Source organism: Acipenser ruthenus, chromosome 60 (genome assembly GCF_902713425.1).
Source record: "Acipenser ruthenus chromosome 60, fAciRut3.2 maternal haplotype, whole genome shotgun sequence".
NCBI classification, from domain to species: Eukaryota; Metazoa; Chordata; class Actinopteri; order Acipenseriformes; family Acipenseridae; genus Acipenser; species Acipenser ruthenus.
The window spans coordinates 4,114,134-4,136,632 of record NC_081248.1 but is presented as its reverse complement, the minus strand read 5'-3'; the positions used below and the strand labels follow the sequence as shown (position 1 = coordinate 4,136,632).

Below are 22,499 nucleotides of genomic sequence, written 5' to 3'. Positions count from 1 at the left end.
TCTCATTTCTGTTATATTACTCTACTTATTACTCTCTTGTCTTGTCTGTCTGTCTGTCTGTCTATTTAAGGGAATGGTCACAATCCACTTGAAGTTGTATAAAGAGCATTTCAATGTAAAGTGGAGCAAGCAAAAAGGGGCAGCAGTGTGCAGTAGTGGTTAGGGCTCTGGACTCTTGACCGGAGGGTCGTGGGTTCAATCCTAGGTTGGGGGCTCAAGGGTAAAAAAAACACTGTATAAATGGGTAATTGTATGTAAAAAATAATATGGTATAATGTGATATCTTGTAATAATTGTAAGTCGCCCTGGATAAGGGCGTCTGCTAAGAAATACATATAAAAAGATTAGCCAAGTTAGAAGCAACGATTGTGTGAATCTTGGGCCCCAGCACCTTTCCAATTGTGCCAAGGTTGCCCCAATTGCATCTCATAACTTGGCCTTTTGTGTTTGCTTTAAATGGCTGCTGGGTTTTTGTAACTTGGTTTTTTTACATTGACAGTGTTTTTGTTTATAGATTATAATATACAGCCAGGTATTTCTGTAGTGTGTCTCCTCTCTTTCAGGGTTCATATTATAATCCAAAGCCAGGTATTTCTGTAGTGTGTCTCCTCTCTTTCAGGGTTCATATTATAATACAAAGCCAGGTATTTCTGTAGTGTGTCTCCTCTCTGTCAGGGTTCATATTATAATACAAAGCCAGGTATTTCTGTAGTGTGTCTCCTCTCTTTCAGGGTTCATATTATAATACAAAGCCAGGTATTTCTGTAGTGTGTCTCCTTTCATTCAGGGTTCATATTATAATACAAAGCCAGGTATTTCTGTAGTGTGTCTCCTTTCATTCAGGGTTCATATTATAATCCAAAGCCAGGTATTTCTGTATTGTGTCTCCTCTCTTTCAGGGTTCATATTATAATGTGATATTTTATTAGCAGGTCTGAGAATCCGTGTCTCATGACATTTTTAAATCCAACATGAAATACTACTGTACATTATGGCTTCCGGTAGACTTTTGCAATATCGTTCTGTAGTGTCTTTGATTACATGATGTCAATTAAAACATCTAATTTATGTTAGTCTAGATTTATTTATTTAATTTATTTTATGTCTCAATCAATAATAATAATAATAATAATAATAATAATAATAATAATAACAAAATGTAAGTGATGCAAAACTTTTGGCCATAGCTGTACCTGCCGGGCTCCACCATGTTTCACTGTGTGGAACTGCACCTCGAGCAGCCCGGGCTGTTCCACCGAAGAACACGCTCCACGACAGGAAGGAGGAACGGTTTCATCAAGTCAGATTGTCCAGTTATGTTGGGTCTGATCGGTCTGATCGGTCTCACGAAGGTATGCCTTTAGTATCACATCTCCCAGCAGAGCAATCACATGACCTGAACACTGGAATCACCTATTGCCAGAGCGCTCGCTCTACGTCCCGCCTCCAGACAGACAATCTTTGCAAATGTGTACAGAAACTGGCAAGGGATTCTGGGAGTTGTAGTTTTTTATGTTTGCAGTACCACTGCATTGATCGCCTCAAATGCAAAACGTTTCCAAACTAGGTGGAGACACAGACAGGCTTTTGTGGTGTACTGTCTGTAACAGTAATAATCACCGCCATGAAGTTTGTAATAGTAGAGAACTCATTTCAGGCATTAATGCATCTGCTTCATCAAATCATAAGCCTGACTCAAGCTTGAAATTCAGCTATGACCAGAAAGTACAGGAGAGGGACTCAATATTTAATTTGGGAAGTTGTACTGTGTAGTTTGGCAATAAACACCTTTAAAACAGTCACGTTTCATCATGTCATAATGGGAAAACTGAATATGGGGTGGAAAATTAATATCTCAGGTATATTAAAAAGTGTGTTGACTGTTCTTATTTATCAGTAAAGTAGAGTTGTTCTACTTTATGTAGAGGTAATTTCAGGGATGTTAATTATAGTGTTTTGGAAATAAACGCCTTTAAAACAGCCTCATCTAATCAGGTATGGTGACATAGGCAGCAGTGTGGAGTAGTGGTTAGGGCTCTGGACTCTTGACCGGAGGGTCGTGGGTTCAATCCCAGGTGGGGGACACTGCTGCTGTACCCGTGAGCAAGGTACTTTACCTAGATTGCTCCAGTAAAAAACCCAACTGTATAAATGGGTAATTGTATGTAAAAATAATGTGATATCTTGTAACAATTGTAAGTCGCCCTGGATAAGGGCGTCTGCTAAGAAATAAATAATAATAATAATAATAATAATAATGTTGTCAATGAAAGATATGTAGGAGGTTGTGAGGTCCAGTGGTTAAAGAAACCAGCTTTATATATATATACTTACTCTAAGCACACTCTTAAACTCAGGGAGACGTTCCAGATGACTTTTAATAATCAAGAAGCTCACACAAACTTATTTGTTTTGACGAATCAGAGTAGTATCAGTACTCCTTCAGTTTATTAAATGCTTAAAAATGGATTGAGTAGTTACAGACAACATCAAATCCCATGTTGTTGAGTTAAACTATTTTATAGCTGTACCAAGTTTTAAAAACAGTACAGCAACACAGGCATCAACCGAATATGATCGCATTGACACTGATCTGGACAGCGAGCATAATGTTGTTGACTCTGAATTCGATTTTTCAGATGCAGATGAAAATGACCCAGATAATGCATTAATCAGTAAGGATACTTTCAATTGCATTTTATCAAATAAAGCAACATTTTCTGATTTTAAATGTTCGATTCCAGAAACTGCACATTTTACATTGCCAGCAGAAGTGTGGTTGAATTTAAAAAATAATAATAAAAAAGGAAGGTATTTCAAAAAATATACATGGGAAGGTTTATTTGAGAATAAAATCAAAGAGTCAAACCCCTATTGCGTCTTAATATTAAAAAACCACAGTTTCAGTACTGCACATAATAGAAGGACAAATAAACCTTATCTTCAAATAAATGGATATTGCAAGCATAGATCGTGTAAAATGAACTTCACCATAACACTATCGCATCCTAAAACACTGCGTTTTAACGTGCGGTACAGGGGCACAGTATTGCACACTTCAGATGCCTTGAAAGCGAGACCATTCAGGGGTCCCGAGAGAAACAACCTGGCTGTCACTTTACAATATGTAAAGTCTTACAAATTATATAACGAGCTGCTGGGAAACGCAGACCCAAACGCCTTAGCAGCATTAAATAGAACAGGGATTGGTTCAGATACCGCTGTCTTAAGAAAAATTAAATCAGAGAATCGTAGCAACACATTAACTGATAACAATGAAATAATAGCACTTACAATGCTAAAAAAAAAAAAGGAGGATAGTGATGTAAGTAGCATGTGTTTTAAAGGCTTTGTACAAATTATACAAGCGGTCCCTCTTAGTTATATGTTTTACTGAAGGGGGTATACGGTTATGGCATGAATTAACACGCAGTAGTCCTGCTTTCTGGGATGCCACAGGTGGCATTTTTAAATCAAAATTTACGAAGAAGAGAATCTTCTATTATGAATTGTTAGTATGTAGTCCGGTAAGTCCTCATTTGTCTGTGCCTGTAGCTTTTATGATCAGCGAAGAGCAAAGTGCAGTGGAATATCTTCTTACAACAATAAGAGATTATGAAAGAAAGATTTTCCAAAAAAATACGTTACCTGTGCAAATAAACAGCGACAGGTCAATTGTACTGCTTCAGGCATCAATTAAAGTGTTCAATAATGAAAATATGGAAAGTTAACTTCGTCGCTGTTGGAAAATCGTAAATGGAACAGCAAATGAGACCGATCTTAAATTTACTGTCATTAGGTCTTGCAAAAGGCATTTAATGCGACAAGCAAGTGTATTATTATTATTATTATTATTATTTATTTCTTAGCAGACGCCCTTATCCAGGGCGACTTACAATTGTTACAAGATATCACATCATACATTATTTCACATTATACAGATAGCACATTATTTTTACATACAATTACCCATTTATACAGTTGGGTTTTTACTGGAGCAATCTAGGTAAAGTACCTTGCTCAAGGGTACAGCAGCAGTGTCCCCCACCTGGGATTGAACCCACGACCCTCCGGTCAAGAGTCCAGAGACCTAACCACTACTCCACACCGCTTTATTATGCAAGAAACATTATAGAGGTAAAGATGGGCGTTATGAAGCAGGAATGTATATATGTAGCATTTTGGCTAATTCCAGGAGTCTCGATGAGGTCTCTGCTGTTAATGAAATCTGTATCTCCTGGGAAGTAGGTACAATAACCCGCTAGTCACTGAAAGTCTATTAAAGCTGAAAGATAGAGTAAAAAAACATAAACAGACAAGAACATGTGATTGATTCTAATAGAAGCATTCTAGATGAGGATTTAGAATGTAATTCACAAATTAAATCTCCATTTCTTGAACATTTTGAAAACATTAAATTGAAAGCGCAACGCAATTTAGAAACGTGTGAATGTGGCGAAAGAAATGCGTATTTCGGAACAATTCTTTCAGAGAAACTTTTCGTTCTTTTCCTTCTCGTTACAGTTATTTGGTCAGATATGCTGATTAGAACTTTAAACAGATATTCTTGTTACAAAACACAAGTTTATCAAAATAAAACAACGGCCATTTCTGAGGTAACTTTTAAAAACACAAAAGTATTGTATTTAAATAACGAAAAGTTGAGAATTGACGAATGTGTTGCAATAGAATGAGAGAACTTTTAATATATGAGTTAGCCCTCCAAGGAATTATTCCTGTATAAATACATTTAAAATTAATCAAAAGTTATGTTCCTCTGTGTTCCATATCTCAAAATTAATATTTCAAGTGCTTAGTTTTTTCTAGTTCTCATAGTGTTTTGTTTTTTAGGACATCGTGGATCTGATCTTCTTCAGTGTTATGCTTGATCCTGTGCAAATATTTTTTTATATATATTTTTAGAATGCCCTGAAGGGGGCTGTTGAGAGCCGAGGACTTCCGGAGATTTCCTCAAATTAGAAATGAGGTTTTTCCTCCCCCCAGTGCTGTTAACAGTAGTCTAGTGAGCTTAAAATTCACTTTACAAATTAAAGCACAGGTAATTCAATGTCAAAGTGTGGCGTCATCTTTATTTTCTGTACCCCCAGTGTGTCTACAATACATTTCACCCCACTTTCAAAGATGCACAATCTTTAGTTTTGTCAGGAGTGGGTCTTGAGTGTGCCCAGTACCCGAACATGATGGGAAAACGGCTGTTTTAACTAGACACCTGACATAAAAAGTAGTGTTGCTATTACAGTGACGTAAATCTTAAATAAGTAACTTTATTTTCTGTACCCCCAGTGTGTCTACATTACATTTCACCCCACTTTCAAAGATGCACAATCTTTAGTTTTGTCAGGAGTGGGTCTTGAGTGTGCCCAGTACCCGAACATGACAGGAAAACGGCTGTTTTAACTAGACACCTGACATAAAAAGTAGTGTTGCTATTACAGTGACGTAAATCTTAAGTAAGTAACTTTATTTTCTGTACCCCCAGTGTGTCTACATTACATTTCACCCCACTTTCAAAGATGCACAATCTTTAGTTTTGTCAGGAGTGGGTCTTGAGTGTGCCCAGTACCCGAACATGACAGGAAAATGGCTGTTTTAACTAGACACCTGACATAAAAAGTAGTGTCGCTATTACAGTGACGTAAATCTTAAGTAAGTAGCTTTATTTTCTGTACACCCGGTGTGTCTACATTACATCGCACCCCACTTTCTATGCGTATATAAACTATATTTTTTGTGCTGGACTTTTATTTTGATACCTTGCCTGCGCTGAGTCGTTTTGAAAACCGAAAGTAATCATCTTATTGTTGCTAGCTCACAGAACTCCGTCCAATCGAAGTTGGGGCCCACCCAAATTTCCATTCCCAGCTACGCCCCTGAGTTATATGCGATACAAACGACTCGGTTACGAAGTTAAAATTCAAAATATTAGTAACGTTTTATTAAAAGGTCCCCGGTATCACAATGCCCTTTTGCGGTCCATTTTAGATAATTGCTAAACCGCACTGAACGGTTTGTATTTTGGGATTGGTACATTCCTCGTTGCGCAGCGCCTCCCCCGTCCTGTGGAACGCAGACCCTGAGGGAGAGCAGAGAGGAGGTAAGCGAGTCTTTATTGAGTTGTAAAATATGTTTTTAAACTACAGGAAGCTGTTATCTTGTATTACTTTGAAAGGGCCGGGTTGTTGTGGGGTAGGAGCGCATTGTTTTTGTGTGTGTGTGTTGTATTTCTGAAGCGGTGTGGCTGTGTCAGCGCGTTTGTTTTTATTCACATCCCCCTCATTTACAGTCTGCGTGCCACGGGCCCAGTGATGCCAGATTTGATCCCGGGTAAATAATTGTTGCGTTCTGTTCTGTTAGATTTCAACAAACCAAACCCCACGTAGGTTAGTATCAATAGTTTTGACATTACTTATGCTAGAGCCTACCCCTAAAAACACACCTGTCACTCTGCCAAGACTTCAGGAGGGCGTGGCACCGACAGCAAGATGGTCTGAATGGCCTCCTCTCGTTTGGAAAGTTTCTTATGTTCTTAAATTCCGAGGACTTCTCTTGTGCACAGCCTTCTTCAACTCATACCAAAGATTCTCAATCGGATTTAGATCGGGACTTTGACTCGTCCATTCCAGAACCTTGATTGTATTCATCTTTAACCGTTAGATTTTGTCTGTTGGAATGTCCACTTGCACTTTAAACCAAGTTTTGTAGCGGAGGATTTCAGATGACTGACCGATATCTTTTGGTATGCTATGGAATCCATTTTACTAACTAAATTTCCTGTGCCATTAGAGGAAAATCAGCCTCATAGAAGGATACTACCACCTCCATGCTTGACAGTAGGTATGGTGTTCTTTTCTTTGTATGCCTCATCAAACTTTCTCCAAATGAAACGACTATCAGTGTGACCAAATAGCACGATTTTTGTTTCATCACTCCACAAAACCTTTGACCAGAACTCGAATCCATCATTCAGATGTCGTTTTGCAAACTTTAAGCGATTGTGACGTTTTCCTAAGAGTGGCTTTTTCCTTGGCCTGCGACCATTGAGACTTTCTCCAAAACTGTATAACAGAGTTTAGACCTTTTCGACTTGAGAGGTTCTCCATGTATGCATCTCCCTGCTTCTATAGTTTAAGATCAGGTTTGCAACGGGAACTATAAACTACACTGCTGCTTCCTTTCTGTAATTCCACAGACCCCAGATTGAGAACCTCTGTATTATAGTGTACTACAGGATACTATGTGACACTATAGTGTACTGCAGGATACTGTGTGACACTATAGTGTACTGCAGGATACTGTGTGACACTATAGTGTACTACAGGATACTGTGTGACACTATAGTGTACTACAGGATACTGTGTGACACTATAGTGTACTGCAGGATACTGTGTGACACTATAGTGTACTGCAGGATACTGTGTGACACTATAGTGTACTGCAGGATACTGTGTGACACTATAGTGTACTACAAGATACTGTGTGACACTATAGTTTACTGCAGGATACTATGTGACACTACAGTGATTTTGGACTGTACTGTAGTATTTTATTTATATGGAGTCAAGGTCTCCATTGGTAAAAGGCATGAGAAGCTTGTGACTATCTGTCTGTCTGCGCTACCGAGCCCCGAAGAAATAGATTGGACTCCTGAAGGAGGAAGTAAAAACATTCAGATATATGAGGCTGTGTGGTCCAGCAGTTAAAGAAAAGGGGCTTGTAACCAGGAGGTCCCCGGTTCAAATCCCACCTCAGCCACTGACTCATTGTGGGACCCTGAGCAAGTCACTTAACCTCCTTATGCTCCGTCTTTCGGGTGAGACGTAATTGTAAGTGACTCTGCAGCTGATGCATAGTTCACACACCCTAGTTTCTGTAAGTCACCTTGGATAAAGGCGTCTGCTAAATAAACAAATAATAATAAATAATAATAATAATAATAATAATAATAATATATTTGCCATGTGTTCACTTTTGTATGTGATAGATTCTACGTTTCAGTGCTACATGGGCAAATGTTTTGCATCGCCCTATAGAATTAACACCTTTAGCTTCATAAAGTTTTTTTTTATGTCTCAATCCTAAAATTCTAGGTAAAGTAAGACTTTTTGCCAAAACCTGTACACCCTGTGTCTCAATACTGCTATAATACTGTGGAGTGTAGTGCACACCCTGTGTCTCAATACTGCTGTATTACTGTAGAGTGTAGTGCGCACCCTGTGTCTCAATACTGCTCTATTACTGTAGAGTGTAGCGCACACCCTGTGTCTCAATACTGCTCTATTACTGTAGAGTGTAGTGCACACCCTGTGTCTCAATACTGCTCTATTACTGTAGAGTGTAGCGCACACCCTGTGTCTCAATACTGCTCTATTACTGTAGAGTGTAGTGCACACACTGTGTCTCAATACTGCTCTGTTACTGTAGAGTGTAGTGCACACCCTGTGTCTCAATACTGCTCTATTACTGTAGAGTGTAGTGCACACCCTGTGTCTCAATGCTGCTCTATTACTGTAGAGTGTAGTGCACACCCTGTGTCTCAATACTGCTCTATTACTGTAGAGTGTAGTGCACACCCTGTGTCTCAGTACTGCTCTATTACTGTAGAGTGTAGTGCACACCCTGTGTCTCAATACTGCTCTATTACTGTAGAGTGTAGTGCACACCCTGTGTCTCAATACTGCTCTATTACTGTAGAGTGTAGTGCGCACCCTGTGTCTCAATACTGCTCTATTACTGTAGAGTGTAGTGCGCACCCTGTGTCTCAATACTGCTCTATTACTGTAGAGTGTAGTGCACACCCTGTGTCTCAATACTGCTCTATTACTGTAGAGTGTAGCGCACACCCTGTGTCTCAATACTGCTCTATTACTGTAGAGTGTAGTGCGCACCCTGTGTCTCAATACTGCTCTATTACTGTAGAGTGTAGCGCACACCCTGTGTCTCAATACTGCTCTATTACTGTAGAGTGTAGCGCACACCCTGTGTCTCAATACTGCTCTATTACTGTAGAGTGTAGCGCACACCCTGTGTCTCAATACTGCTCTATTACTGTAGAGTGTAGCGCACACCCTGTGTCTCAATACTGCTCTATTACTGTAGAGTGTAGTGCGCACCCTGTGTCTCAATACTGCTCTGTTATTGTGGAGTTCTCTGTATGTTACAACATATACAATATTATCCAGTTCATATACATTGTAGTGCACCTCCATTATTGTTAGTTTTCTTTATCTCAGTGTGTGGAGTGTGTTTGACTATGTATGTATATGGCAGTCTGTTCTGGGAGTGCAGTGCTGTACAGAACTTGCCTATCTGACTCTGTCTGTATATGGCAGTCTGGTCTAGGAGTGCAGCGCTGTACAGAACGTGCCTGTCTCTCTGTATGTATATGACAGTCTGCTCTGGGAGTGCAGTGCTGTACAGAACGTGCCTGTCTCTCTGTGTGTATATGACAGTCTGCTCTGGGAGTGCAGTGCTGTACAGAACGTGCCTGTCTCTCTGTATGTACATGACAGTCTGCTCTGGGAGTGCAGTGCTGTACAGAACGTGCCTGTCTCTCTGTGTGTATATGACAGTCTGCTCTGGGAGTGCAGCGCTGTACAGAACGTGCCTGTCTCTCTGTGTGTATATGACAGTCTGCTCTGGGAGTGCAGTGCTGTACAGAACGTGCCTGTCTCTCTGTATGTATATGACAGTCTGCTCTGGGAGTGCAGTGCTGTACAGAACGTGCCTGTCTCTCTGTATGTATATGACAGTCTGCTCTGGGAGTGCAGTGCTGTACAGAACGTGCCTGTCTCTCTGTATGTATATGACAGTCTGCTCTGGGAGTGCAGTGCTGTACAGAACGTGCCTGTCTCTCTGTATGTACATGACAGTCTGCTCTGGGAGTGCAGTGCTGTACAGAACGTGCCTGTCTTTCTGTATGTACATGACAGTCTGCTCTGGGAGTGCAGTGCTGTACAGAACGTGCCTGTCTTTCTGTGTGTATATGACAGTCTGCTCTGGGAGTTGTGGCAAAGCGCCCCGCCCCTGTGTGCATTTGTGTTATGTGTATGTATGTATGCGTGCGTATGTTAATGTTGGTGTATAGTCATTGGTACACGGGATATAAACGGGTCTGTGTTTCACGTGTATTTAAAAAGTGTATATTTGTATTTAGGCACGGGATTGCACATCACGCACGTGCATTTAAAATATAATATGTGAACACGGGGTTTCACGTAATTAATTCACGTGCTGGGATTCAAGTGAATAATTAATTAGTAATTGAATCCCAGCACAACAGTATATATAGATGCACATTTTCACTCAGTGGTGGTTGGGTGTTCGGAAGAGGAGAACGGGTGAGAGAGAGAGGAGTAAACGTAAAGTGAAGATAGTAAATATAATAGTGTTTGTTCTCACCGTGTTTGTTTGTCTCCGTGCACCGTTTGTTAAGTGTCAGTCGTTTTGTCTGTGTGTTTATTTTGGCGTCAAGTCCCGTGTTTTTGTCTGTTCCAACCTTTTATTTGTTAATAAACGCTGAGTGCAGCCATTGCACTCAGCTCATCATCAACCACTGTCTTTGTTTTGAATTCCTGTCTGGTCTGACGCCACCCACTCTGGCCGTCTTTGTGACACGTGGTGTCTTCGTGGGATAGCCGCGCCTCCAAGCGTCAGACCAGGAGGGGTATGGATTAAAAAAAAAAAAAAAAATTACAAATATTGTTTTGGGGGAAAAAAACAAAACAAAACAAAAAATCAATGGCAGAAGACGCCATCAAACTGCGGGGCTGGTTCCTGGAGAATGCTGGGCTGGAGGCCCAGTCTCTGCCCATGGTCGTCCGGGCCCTGTGGATGATGGACAGTGAGAGATGGGAGGCCTTTCAGGAGGAACACACCCCAAACACCTTGGAGGAAGGTGTGGAGTTTGTCCTCAGCTACCTGGAGGCAACCATCAACGGAACAGCAGCCCAGGTAGCAGGACCACCAGCAGAGGGTGAGTACCTGCTGTCCCCATCTCCACCAGCAGAGGGTGAGTACCTGCTGTCCCCATCTCCACCAGCAGAGGGTGAATGCCTGCTGGTTTTGCCTCCACAGCCCAAGTGGGAGGAGCCTGAGCGTCCACAGCCCAAGCGGGAGGAGCCTGAGCGTCCACAGCCCAAATGGGAGGAGCCTGAGCGTCCACAGCCCAAGCGGGAGGAGCCCGAGTGTCCTACGCCCAAGTGGGAGGAGCCTGAGCGTCCACAGCCCAAGCGGGAGGAGCCCGAACGTCCTACGCCTGAGTGGGAGGAGCCCGAACGTCCTACGCCTGAGTGGGAGGAGCCCGAACGTCCTACGCCTGAGTGGGAGGAGCCCGAACGTCCTACGCCTGAGTGGGAGGAGCCCGAACGTCCTACGCCTGAGTGGGAGGAGCCCGAACGTCCTACGCCTGAGTGGGAGGAGCCCGAACGTCCTACGCCTGAGTGGGAGGAGCCCGAACGTCCTACGCCTGAGTGGGAGGAGCCCGAACGTCCACAGCCCAACAGGGAGGAGTCGGGGCGTCCACAGCCCAACAGGGAGGAGTCGGGGCGTCCACAGCCCAACAGGGAGGAGTCGGGGCGTCCACAGCCCAACATGGAGGAGTCGGGGCGTCCACAGCCCAAAAGGGAGGAGTCGGTGCGTCCACAGCCCAAAGGGAGGCAAGTCGGGGCTTCCACAGCCCTGGGACCCAAGCCACCAGCAGAGGGAAAATGCCTGCTGGTTCAGTCCCAAGAGCCAGAAGGGGAGGAGTTACAGGCTCAACCCCCTGAAAATTTTTGGGGGGGAGAAGGGCAGGATGCTGGTGTCCCCCAGCAGCCTCTCGCTATGCTGCTGAAGGCAGCACGGCGTGCACATGCCCAGCCGCCACAGCAGAGGGAGCCAGCACCGCCAGGAGCAGAGGAGCAGGAGCTGCCTCTGCCTCCACCACCTCCAGGAGCAGAGGAGCAGGAGCTGCCTCTGCCTCCGCTACCACCACCGCAAGGAGCAGAGGAGCAGGAGCTGCCTCTGCCTCCGCCACCACCACCGCAAGGAGCAGAGGAGCTGGAGCTGCCTCTGCCTCCACCGCCGCCAGGAGCAGAGGAGCTGGAGCTGCCTCTGCCTCCACCGCCGCCAGGAGCAGAGGAGCTGGAGCTGCCTCTGCCTCCGCCACCGCCCGGAGCAGAGGAGCAGGAGCTGCCTCTGCTGCCCGTACCTCCGCAGGGAGTACGGTGGCCGGAGCCCCAGAAAGGGGAGCTGCCGGCCACGAAGAAGGGGGAGGAGGTCTGGAGACCACTTTCCCCAGCAGCAGTTTCGCTGCAGGAGTTCTTGTGGCCGGAGCCCCACAGGAGGGAGCTGCCGGCTACGAAGAAGGGGGAGGTCGGGGGACCACCTGCCCCCGCAGCTTTTTCGCTGCAGGATGGGACCAACAGGCTGTCAGCCGTGCCACTACCGGCAGGGGTGCTGACAGCATTGCCAGCCAAGGGCCCACTGAAGCCTCCCTTCCCAGCCCGAGACTTTGTTCTGGACTGCTGGGTTTTTAAGGGGGGAGGTGGCCGTTGAGGCCATGTGTGCTGCGCACAAGGGGGGGTATATGTGGCAAAGCGCCCCGCCCCTGTGTGCATTTGTGTTATGTGTATGTATGTATGCGTGCGTATGTTAATGTTGGTGTATAGTCATTGGTACACGGGATATAAACGGGTCTGTGTTTCACGTGTATTTAAAAAGTGTATATTTGTATTTAGGCACGGGATTGCACATCACGCACGTGCATTTAAAATATAATATGTGAACACGGGGTTTCACGTAATTAATTCACGTGCTGGGATTCAAGTGAATAATTAATTAGTAATTGAATCCCAGCACAACAGTATATATAGATGCACATTTTCACTCAGTGGTGGTTGGGTGTTCGGAAGAGGAGAACGGGTGAGAGAGAGAGGAGTAAACGTAAAGTGAAGATAGTAAATATAATAGTGTTTGTTCTCACCGTGTTTGTTTGTCTCCGTGCACCGTTTGTTAAGTGTCAGTCGTTTTGTCTGTGTGTTTATTTTGGCGTCAAGTGCCGTGTCCTGTTTTGTACTGTTGAACCCTTTTATTTGTTATTAAACGCTGAGTGCAGCCATTGCACTCAGCTAATCACCATCACCGTCTCTGTGTATTCCTTTTCTGGTCTGACGCCACCCACTCTGGCCGTCTTTGTGACAGAGTGCAGTGCTGTACAGAACGTGCCTGTCTTTCTGTGTGTATATGACAGTCTGCTCTGGGAGTGCAGTGCTGTACAGAACGTGCCTGTCTCTCTGTATGTATATGACAGTCTGCTCTGGGAGTGCAGTGCTGTACAGAACGTGCCTGTGCTGATCCTGCATTGCGTTAGCGCAGTGTGTCACAGTCTGAATCTCTAGTTGTGTCACAGCTTTAACTAACAGATCTTGTGTTGTTTTCCAGGGAAATGAAGATGACATTCCTGGGGAGGACCTGTCTCATTGTCATGAGTTTGCTACCAGCTGTTTCTACACAAGGTGAGAGGGACTGTAGAAATGAAACTGATGAAGAGACAACCTACTATTTCTAACATGAAGATATTTCAACAGGACGGATCCACTGAGATGCAATATTTCATATCGGTGTGTTTCTGTGTGGATGTATAGCATTGAGCTCAAAGAATGGGGCGCACCAACCCTACTTATGCTTTCAAATACTTATTCTACTTAAGATTCTGTTTTAAGAAACTGTTTGTTTTTTTTGCCTAACCTTGTTTTTTCTTTCTCAGGTGCATGGCGTGTTGTTGGCTCTGATCAGCCTGTCATTGCTGAGGCTGGTGATGATGTCATCCTGCCCTGTCACATTTCACCCAGAGTCGGTGCTGTGAGCATGGAAGTGAAGTGGTTCAGGAAGGGATCCGACAGAATCGTTCATTTATATATTGACAAAAAGGACCAGCTCAGAACACAGGACAGTGACTACCGGGGCCGCACTGCTCTCTCTCCTGAAGCACTGCAGACAGGCGATATCTCTCTGCATCTGAGAAACCTCCGATACCCTGATAGTGGCGTCTATACCTGCGTCGCTGATGATGGAGGATGGGATGAAGAAGGACAGACTGAACTGATTATTAGAGGTAGGATTGTCCAGTTAGACCCCACGTAGAATAATTCAGGTCACTTTATTACAAAAATGAATTCCTAATAAGGTACAGAGGAGCTAGGCCAACCATAGAACCACAGGCTCTGAGGACATAGATCAGTCCCTGTTGATTCGCTCCAGCACGTGGTCTCTCGGCTCCTCTCAGGTCCTCTTCTTCCTCGTATAGCATCCGCAGCAGAGCTTGGCTTTGTGCTTCCCTTTCAAGTACGAAATGGAACCATTACCGTATGGGTATTTACCTCTTAAAGACCCGAACCCTGAATAAGATGCATCAGAGCCGCTGTATGAGCAGACATGACCCGCCCCCGAGGACATACTGCACTCACAGACCTCAACGCCGTTTTTCCTTCAAGCTTGACCTGATAGGGGAGCCTGCTTTCAGATAAGTACTTGTTGCCTTTTCTGTTCCTCTGACCACACTCGGACAGTAAACTCATTATTATTATTATTATTATTATTATTATTATTATTATTTATTTCTTAGCTGACGCCCTTATCCAGGGCGACTTACAATTGTTACAAGATATCACATTATTTTAACTCATGCTGTCTGAGTGTGGTCAACCTCTCTGCGTGCTCATTGGAAAAGACAATAACTGTGGGGTGGGGGGCTCTGGTTGGCTAAGGGCCAATAAAAATCAATCTGTTCGTGTTCAGTCTATCAATTCAACTCCACCAAACTTTTACCACTACACCACCGATAGTAATGTCCAAGAATCTCCAATTATTTTTACCCCAATTATCTCGCAATTTGAAACGCTCATTATTATTATTATTATTATTATTATTATTATTATTATTATTATTATTCTCCTTCACCGCAGCGATGTGCTTGTTTGTCATATAAATCTGTAATGACCTTTTCTCTTTAGTTAATATATGTTTGAAACACTAGTCTTACCATATGTTAAAGTTAAGAAAAGTAAAATATATTTTGGGTTTGTGACCACTGATTTATATACACAATATTTAGAAATTACAAAAGCAAATATTACACCATTAATATGGCTTTTAAAACCGCCACAGGGTGGATAAATATGAATTTATTTAACTTGTACTCATTATGTACTGTGGGAAGAGGGATGTGATTTTTGTTTCAATCCTAGTGTGTGCGGACCGGGATTTACAGCCACTTCCACATGTGCTTCAAGTTCAAGTTGTATCTGCTTGTGCCAGGTCTGGGGTTTCGTGCTTAGTAATTGTTGGGAGCTGCATGCAGATCTTTACCTAGCCATGTTATATAATCTTCAATTTTGAACAATACCAGTTTTCAGTAAAAACAGATTACGTTGTGTGAAGAGGTAAGACAGTTAAATTGGTAAATGTGAATTTATTTGATAAGAAACGTAAGTTACAAATTACAGGTGGAACCCGAGTTCATTTTAATTTGGAATTTAAGCTTCCTGTTCAGAAAGACGTGACACTGTGTTATCGCTGATTTCATTTCAAACGTCATAAACTATGTTCATTGTTGTTTTGGGAAAAATATCCACACAAATGTAAGCTTACAACTCTACAACCAACAACACTATGAAATGCAGCCTGCTGTTTTGAGAATAGTATTGAAACTTGTTTTCAGTACTGTATTCAGTTTATGGTTTATTTTTTTAACATTTAAAAAAAAAAATAATCTCTGCAGCGGCACACTGAAAAGGAATGTGTTCGTCCTGTAGCTGTTTTAAAAGCCACAGTCATGGTGTAATATTTGTTATTGAACATTTAATTTAGCATTTTGATATGATATAGGCTTGTGCAAAATTAGTATGCAAATTTGCAAGAGCATCTTAATGTGTGGCTATTTATGGTAACAAAGTTTTGAAGAAGCCTGTTTTCTTCTTTTATATCATGCAGTGTTAAGGGGCGCGCATGCCACCTGCTTGCACGCCCCGCTGCAGTACTGTTCACACCAAACGCGGCAGGGTAAAGTCAGTGGGCGGTCCATTGTAACGTCACGGCTGCAGGTACAGTGGCTTTTGGTTGCCGAGCAACAAACAGTAAATGCCAGCGGGAAAATAAAACTCTTTTGACAGAACTGAAGACAAAAAACAAAACTGAGGAGCGAAACATTATAAATATTTTTTTATAAAACCTAATTGTAACCCCCACACCACCACAATCACCCCCCTCCTTTTTTTTATTAACTGTTAAAATGTAATATATGTACACCAAATAAAACGTTTTGCTTTATCTTTTAAAAGTTTGTCTGCAGTTAATTTATCAAAAAAAAAAATGCTTACGTTATAGTAGCAGGTGCATAATTATTTTCAGTGTGGAGTTTAGCACAAAAAATATTTATTATCTCATTTACGTAATTATGTATATTTAATATTCACTCGATAATCCCATTTGTACACCCGCAGACCTCCATGCTGCAGCTTTTTTATTAATATCTTGGTAACTATTAATTGTTGTATTATACAACGCTGGAAAATCTGAAATTAAAGCTAACAGCTTTTCCTCCATTTTATTTTTTTATTTCTTCCTCGCAAAGGAACCTCCTACTTTTCCGTGATTGGCTGTTGGTAGGTTACGTCACGACGCGGCGCGGGCAAAAGTTGAAAATATTTGATCTCTTGCGCGCCGCTCTGCGGTGCCGCGTCCCTCTGCCGCTGAACCTGCGCTCACTGCGGGCAGTACAACTGCCCGGGGGAACAAACTGGGCGGCGGACCTCATCTCGAGGAGAGTTCCCAGCGTCTCAGAGTGGAGACTTCACCCCAAGGTGGTGAGCCTCATTTGGGAGTGGTACAGGAGAGCAGAGATAGATCTCTGTACCTTCTAGGAATCAACCCAGTGTCCCCTCTGGTTTTCTATAATAAGAGGTGGGGGCCCACTGGCAGTAGATGCCTTGGCACACCAGAGTCCGAGGCAACTGTTATATGCCTTCTCGCAGTTTGCTTTTTCCCCGCTGTGTCTGGAGGAAGTCAGGCAGGACCGGGCCAAGGTGCTCCTAGTAGCCCCGTATTGGCCCAGGAGACTCTGGTTTTAAACCCTGATGCAGCTCCTGAGCAGCCAGCTGTGGAGACTGCCCAAGTGCTGTGACCTGCTTAATCAGTTCATTAATTAGGTTGGCAATGATTAATCAATTTACAGGGAATATCTCCTACACTACACAAGGAGAGCAGACCCGGCTGGTGTGTCTATCTGTGTGTGTCTCACTGTCTCTATTCCCTGACAGCTCTGGGGACCCAGCCTTCAGTCTCTATGGACTCTACACAAGGAGAGCAGACCCGGCTGGTGTGCAGATCAGAGGGGTGGAGCCCTGAACCTGAAGTGATCTGGAGAGACAAGGATGGAAACGATGTGACATCACTGTCCAACACAACAGTGCAGCGGGACAGTCAGGGGCTCCTCAGTGTCAGCAGCTACATCAAAATCAAACAGCAGTCCAACGTGTTCTCCTGTCTGGTTAGAAGTAAAACACCCAAACCAGACTGGGAATCCAAACTCCACATATCCAGTGAGTATCACATGTTTGTGGATTGAGCCTGACTGACACTGACCATAGATTACAGTCACCGTGATGGGACATCAACATCTGAATCAAACACATGAACTAGTGGACCAGTCAATATCTGAATCAAACACATGAACTAGTGGACCAGTCAATATCTGAACCAAACAAATTTGGAGGTGATGTTGGTGGGTGTTATGGGCAGTCCTCCACTATGACTCATTGGGCTGCTGGGAGTAGTGTGTGGAAAGGACTCACTATGAGTGGGTGCTTGCTCTGGCTCAGTGTTGGGAGGGGTGTGTGGAATGCTCACTATGAGGGGGTGTGGTCAGTGTTGGGAGGGGGTGTGTGGAATGCTCACTATGAGGGGGTGGCTCAGTGTTGGGAGGGGTGTGTGGAATGCTCACTATGAGGGGGTGTGGTCAGTGTTGGGAGGGGTGTGTGTAATGCTCACTATGAGGGGGTGGCTCAGTGTTGGGAGGGGGTGTGTGGAATGCTCACTATGAGGGGGTGTGGTCAGTGTTGGGAGGGGTGTGTGGAATGCTCACTATGAGGGGTGTGGTCAGTGTTGGGAGGGGTGTGTGGAATGCTCACTATGAGGGGTGTGGTTCAGTGTTGGGAGGGGTGTGTGGAATGCTCACTATGAGGGGTGTGTCTCAGTGTTGGGAGGGGTGTGTGGAATGCTCACTATGAGGGGTGTGGCTCAGTGTTGGGAGGGGTGTGTGGAATGCTCACTATGAGGGGGTGTGGCTCAGTGTTGGGAGGGGTGTGTGGAATGCTCACTATGAGGGGTGTGGATCAGTGTTGGGAGGGGTGTGTGGAATGCTCACTATGAGGGGGTGTGGCTCAGTGTTGGGAGGGGTGTGTGGAATGCTCACTATGAGGGGGTGTGGCTCAGTGTTGGGAGGGGTGTGTGGAATGCTCACTATGAGGGGTGTGGTCAGTGTTGGGGAGGGGTGTGTGGAATGCTCACTATGAGGGGGTGTGGTCAGTGTTGGGAGGGGTGTGTGGAATGCTCACTATGAGGGGGTGTGGTCAGTGTTGGGAGGGGGTGTGTGGAATGCTCACTATGAGGGGTGTGGTCAGTGTTGGGAGGGGTGTGTGGAATGCTCACTATGAGGGATGTGGTCAGTGTTGGGAGGGGTGTGTGGAATGCTCACTATGAGGGGTGTGGTTCAGTGTTGGGAGGGGTGTGTGTGTTCCAGTGTGTTGAGCTGCTGTGTTGTTTTCCAGGTGATTTTTTCCCAGGAGTCTCTGGATGGAAGGTGGTTTTCTCCTTGACTTTAGCTCTCAGTATTGGAGCCATTCCTCTGCTGGTGTTCCTATGGAGAAGAATGGATAGTAAGTACTTATTATTATAGAAAAAGCTTTTTGAGACATTTTGCATAACTCTGTGCATTTTAGTGTCATAAACCTTCACTATCATATTGACTGTACTGTGTTCTTTCTAGGAAAGTTGAAAACATGTGAAGTTAAAGGTAAGTGAAGACTTTAATGAACAGATACTGCAAACCCATTCCAGATCCAGCAGTAGCAGCTCAAAGTGGCTCAAATTTGTTGGATGTTTGGATTTCTGGTGGTTGTGTTTGACGAAGTTTCTTTTTTTCCCTGCTTCTGCCTATCTGAACCCAGCTGTTTCGACTCTCTTCCATCTCCCTGGTGGCTTTCAGTCTGCTAGGGGTGCAGACTTCCATGAATTGTGGGTGTGTCAGCTCCTCAAGCTCCTGTTGCTGTCTCATTTCCTGCAACTCCATTTCTAGCAGACTTACCAGTTTAACCCTTTGCAGTCCATTTATTAAGTGCCGTCAGGCACGTCAGGTCCAATTTATTTTCACACGCGCAGTTAATTTTAGACGCGCTGTTTAAAAGTATTTTTTTTCACAGTCAAACAGGTTTAAAAGGCCCTACATATCAACAAAACACTCACTAGGCATCTCCAGCCCCGCCCCACCCTTTCGTTCGCTATCGCTTTCACATATGCTAAGAAATAAATAATAATAATAATAATAATAATAATAATAATAATAATAATAATAGTCGTACATACCGATCGATCATCTCCTGATCACTCGTTTTATCACCAAACTCCTCAATAATGCAATCCAAGTCATTATTTTATTACTATAACATCTCAAAAAAGCTCTGCAAATGTCCATGATAGTCTCTGTGCGCTGATACATTACCATTCAGCTTGTTTCCTTATGACCGCCCCTATGTAATGCCAGGGGCATGTATGACTATTCATGAGATACGCCTTTTATTTATTTATTTATTTTTATCGGCTTGTCTCGGCACCTGTCGCTCCCACTCGGCCATTGAATGGCTTTCTCGGCTTTTTCCGGAGAAAAAACGACTAGAAACCCGTTTTTTGCGTTTTTTTGATGATGTCGGACAGGGTCCGACAATGGACCGGATAGGAATAATTGCAGTGTTGGACCAGGTCCGACAATGGACCGCAAAGGGTTAAGCAAGTCCTGGATCGTGCGGCACTTTACACACACTTGTTTTAGCGCTGTTGGGTTTTCTCGGATTTCCAACATCATGCAGGTGTCGCAGATTACTGGCTTGAAGAGCATGTTTTTTTGTTTTTTTTTGTAAGTTTAGCTTCTGCAGCTGTCAATCTGCTTTCAAACTGCTCTGCTTTTAAACGATGCACTTCACACGATGTCGCTCCCACGCTGTCGCTGTGTGAACTGCCTCACTTTATTGTGTTCTGTTGTGCTTGTAGCTCTGCCCCGCCTCCTTGTCTCAGAACGGCGCTGAATTTGAATCAGCTCCGCTGAGTTTGTTTCAGTTACTTTTAGCAAACAATATAAAATGCTAAATTGAAATTACAATCCCCTTTCTAAGTGTTCTGTTTGAAATGTGTAATACTGTAATGAACTAATTGTTAAAATGATTGTTTCATTATAAAATGGTGTTCACATGCCTGTAGAATTGTTCCGACGGACTGGTTTCAGTGGATTAATTTAATCAACAATATATCTGCCCTTCTCTTCAAAGCCACACAGCCACTTTTAGTTCAAAGATTCATAGGATAAATAAATGAAAAGATCACAGGGTGACACCACAGAAATGTTTCATAATAATGCAGATAATAACTTCACGTTTATCAGATTAATTTGATAAAAAAAGTTCAGACAATAGATTTATTCACTAAAATCTTCATAGGGATATTGGGTTCATTTGATTGGTTGTGTATTTTATATTGTAATTTAACACTTAAAAAACTGCTCTGTTTTATTTTTTAGCCGTTCTTCATCTTCGAGAGGAACTGGGTAAGAGCTGCGTTTTTTGGTTTATTCCATGGATTTTTATAAGAACATAAGAACATAAGAAAGTTTACAAACGAGAGGAGGCCATTCAGCCCATCTTGCTTGTTTTGGTTGTTAGTAGCTTATTGATCCCAGAATCTTTCCTGATCATGCATCAGATGTGTAATTAAGTGATAATTGCGGGTCTGATGAGTGAGACAGAAACGTGACTGACTAGATGAACACTGTTACTTGAGAGTCATTCAGTTCATAGGCAGGGAGCTCCACTGTAGCAGTGTGTCCAGTACACTAGTGCCTGTGTGCTTGAGTCCTGCACACCATCTCTCTGCTGGATCAGAGCAGTCAGTTCATAGGCAGGTAGCTCCACTGTAGGGGTGTGTCCAGTACACTAGTGCCTGTGTGTTTGAGTCCTGCACACCATCTCTCTGCTGGATCAGAGCAGTCAGTTCATAAGCAGGTAGCTCCACTGTAGGGGTGTGTCCAGTACACTAGTGCCTGTGTGCTTGAGTCCTGCACACCATCTCTCTGCTGGATCAGAGCAGTCAGTTCATAGGCAGGTAGCTCCACTGTAGGGGTGTGTCCAGTACATTAGTGCCTGTGTGCTTGAGTCCTGCACACCATCTCTCTGGTGGATCAGAGCAGTCAGTTCATAGGCAGGTAGCTCCACTTTAGGGGTGTGTCCAGTACACTAGTGCCTGTGTGCTTGAGTCCTGCACACCATCACTCTGCTGGATCAGAGCAGTCAGTTCATAGGCAGGTAGCTCCACTGTAGCAGTGTGTCCAGTACTATAGTGTCTGTGTGCTTGAGTCCTGCACACCATCTCTCTGCTCAAGGTCACACCATGTCAGTCACATCTAGGCTTCTAGCTACTCAATACAAAGTTCAATAGTGTTCAACAGAGGGATGATTTTAAACCTCAGTGTTCAGAAAGTAACCCAACTTTCTTATTTTCACAGAGTCTATAAGGTGTGTCCCTATATCAGGTATGTAGACTGTGTGTAAATCCACAGCCTGACTCACCCCAGCACAGCCCTGCCGGTTAGTGTGTGCTGCACATCTTCTGAACTGTAGAAAGTACAGGAGGAGTGATTGTAAAATAATGCTCTCTTTATTTCTGTGTTCTAGAATGGAAGTGGATCCGCAGCTCAGCAGGTATGTGTCTCTTCAATGGATTCCTTTCACAGTGGAGGATAAAATAACAGCGAGGAGCCCCGTCTCACTCACTGTGTTCACATCTATAATAAAAATAAACATTGTATCTAATTATTAGCAGACAAAAGTCTTGCACGCATGCAACTATATACATTCAGAAACATGTTCTCCCCTTCTCTTGCATTAGAATTGGGTTGACTGAATGATGAAGACCTAATGCTTTGCCACAGTGTCTAAGCCTCAGAAACCATTTCAGGCAGTGACTTCATGTTTGTAGGTTCATATAAACTAGTGTTCTTCAGTCAGCTGTCCTTCATTAAAAATGCTAGCTGCAGATACACATGGTTGAAAAGTTGCCGCTGTCTACAGGGCATTTGTGTTCCCTAACAAGCAATAGGTCAGTTTCCTTAGTTACGGCGGATGAGCCCCAGGATCGGATCAAGATTATGGATCAGTGGTGCCTCACCCGGATCTGCTTAG

General features: G+C 43.6%; 1 protein-coding gene across 1 annotated transcript in view; it reads left to right on the top strand.

Annotated features, from left to right (window-relative positions):
• The first annotated feature begins 5,830 nt into the window (after window positions 1-5,830).
• Window positions 5,831-22,499, top strand: part of LOC117410147 (butyrophilin subfamily 1 member A1-like) — a 30,984-nt gene continuing 14,315 nt past the window's right edge. Inside the window, exons 1-9 of the mRNA XM_059018457.1 lie at window positions 5,831-6,115; window positions 13,441-13,514; window positions 13,766-14,113; window positions 17,316-17,597; window positions 18,825-18,932; window positions 19,043-19,069; window positions 20,843-20,869; window positions 21,824-21,850; window positions 21,993-22,019. Coding sequence (XP_058874440.1) covers window positions 13,445-13,514; window positions 13,766-14,113; window positions 17,316-17,597; window positions 18,825-18,932; window positions 19,043-19,069; window positions 20,843-20,869; window positions 21,824-21,850; window positions 21,993-22,019 — 916 coding nt within the window. The 5' untranslated portion in view covers window positions 5,831-6,115; window positions 13,441-13,444. The remainder of the gene's footprint in view (window positions 6,116-13,440; window positions 13,515-13,765; window positions 14,114-17,315; window positions 17,598-18,824; window positions 18,933-19,042; window positions 19,070-20,842; window positions 20,870-21,823; window positions 21,851-21,992; window positions 22,020-22,499) is intronic.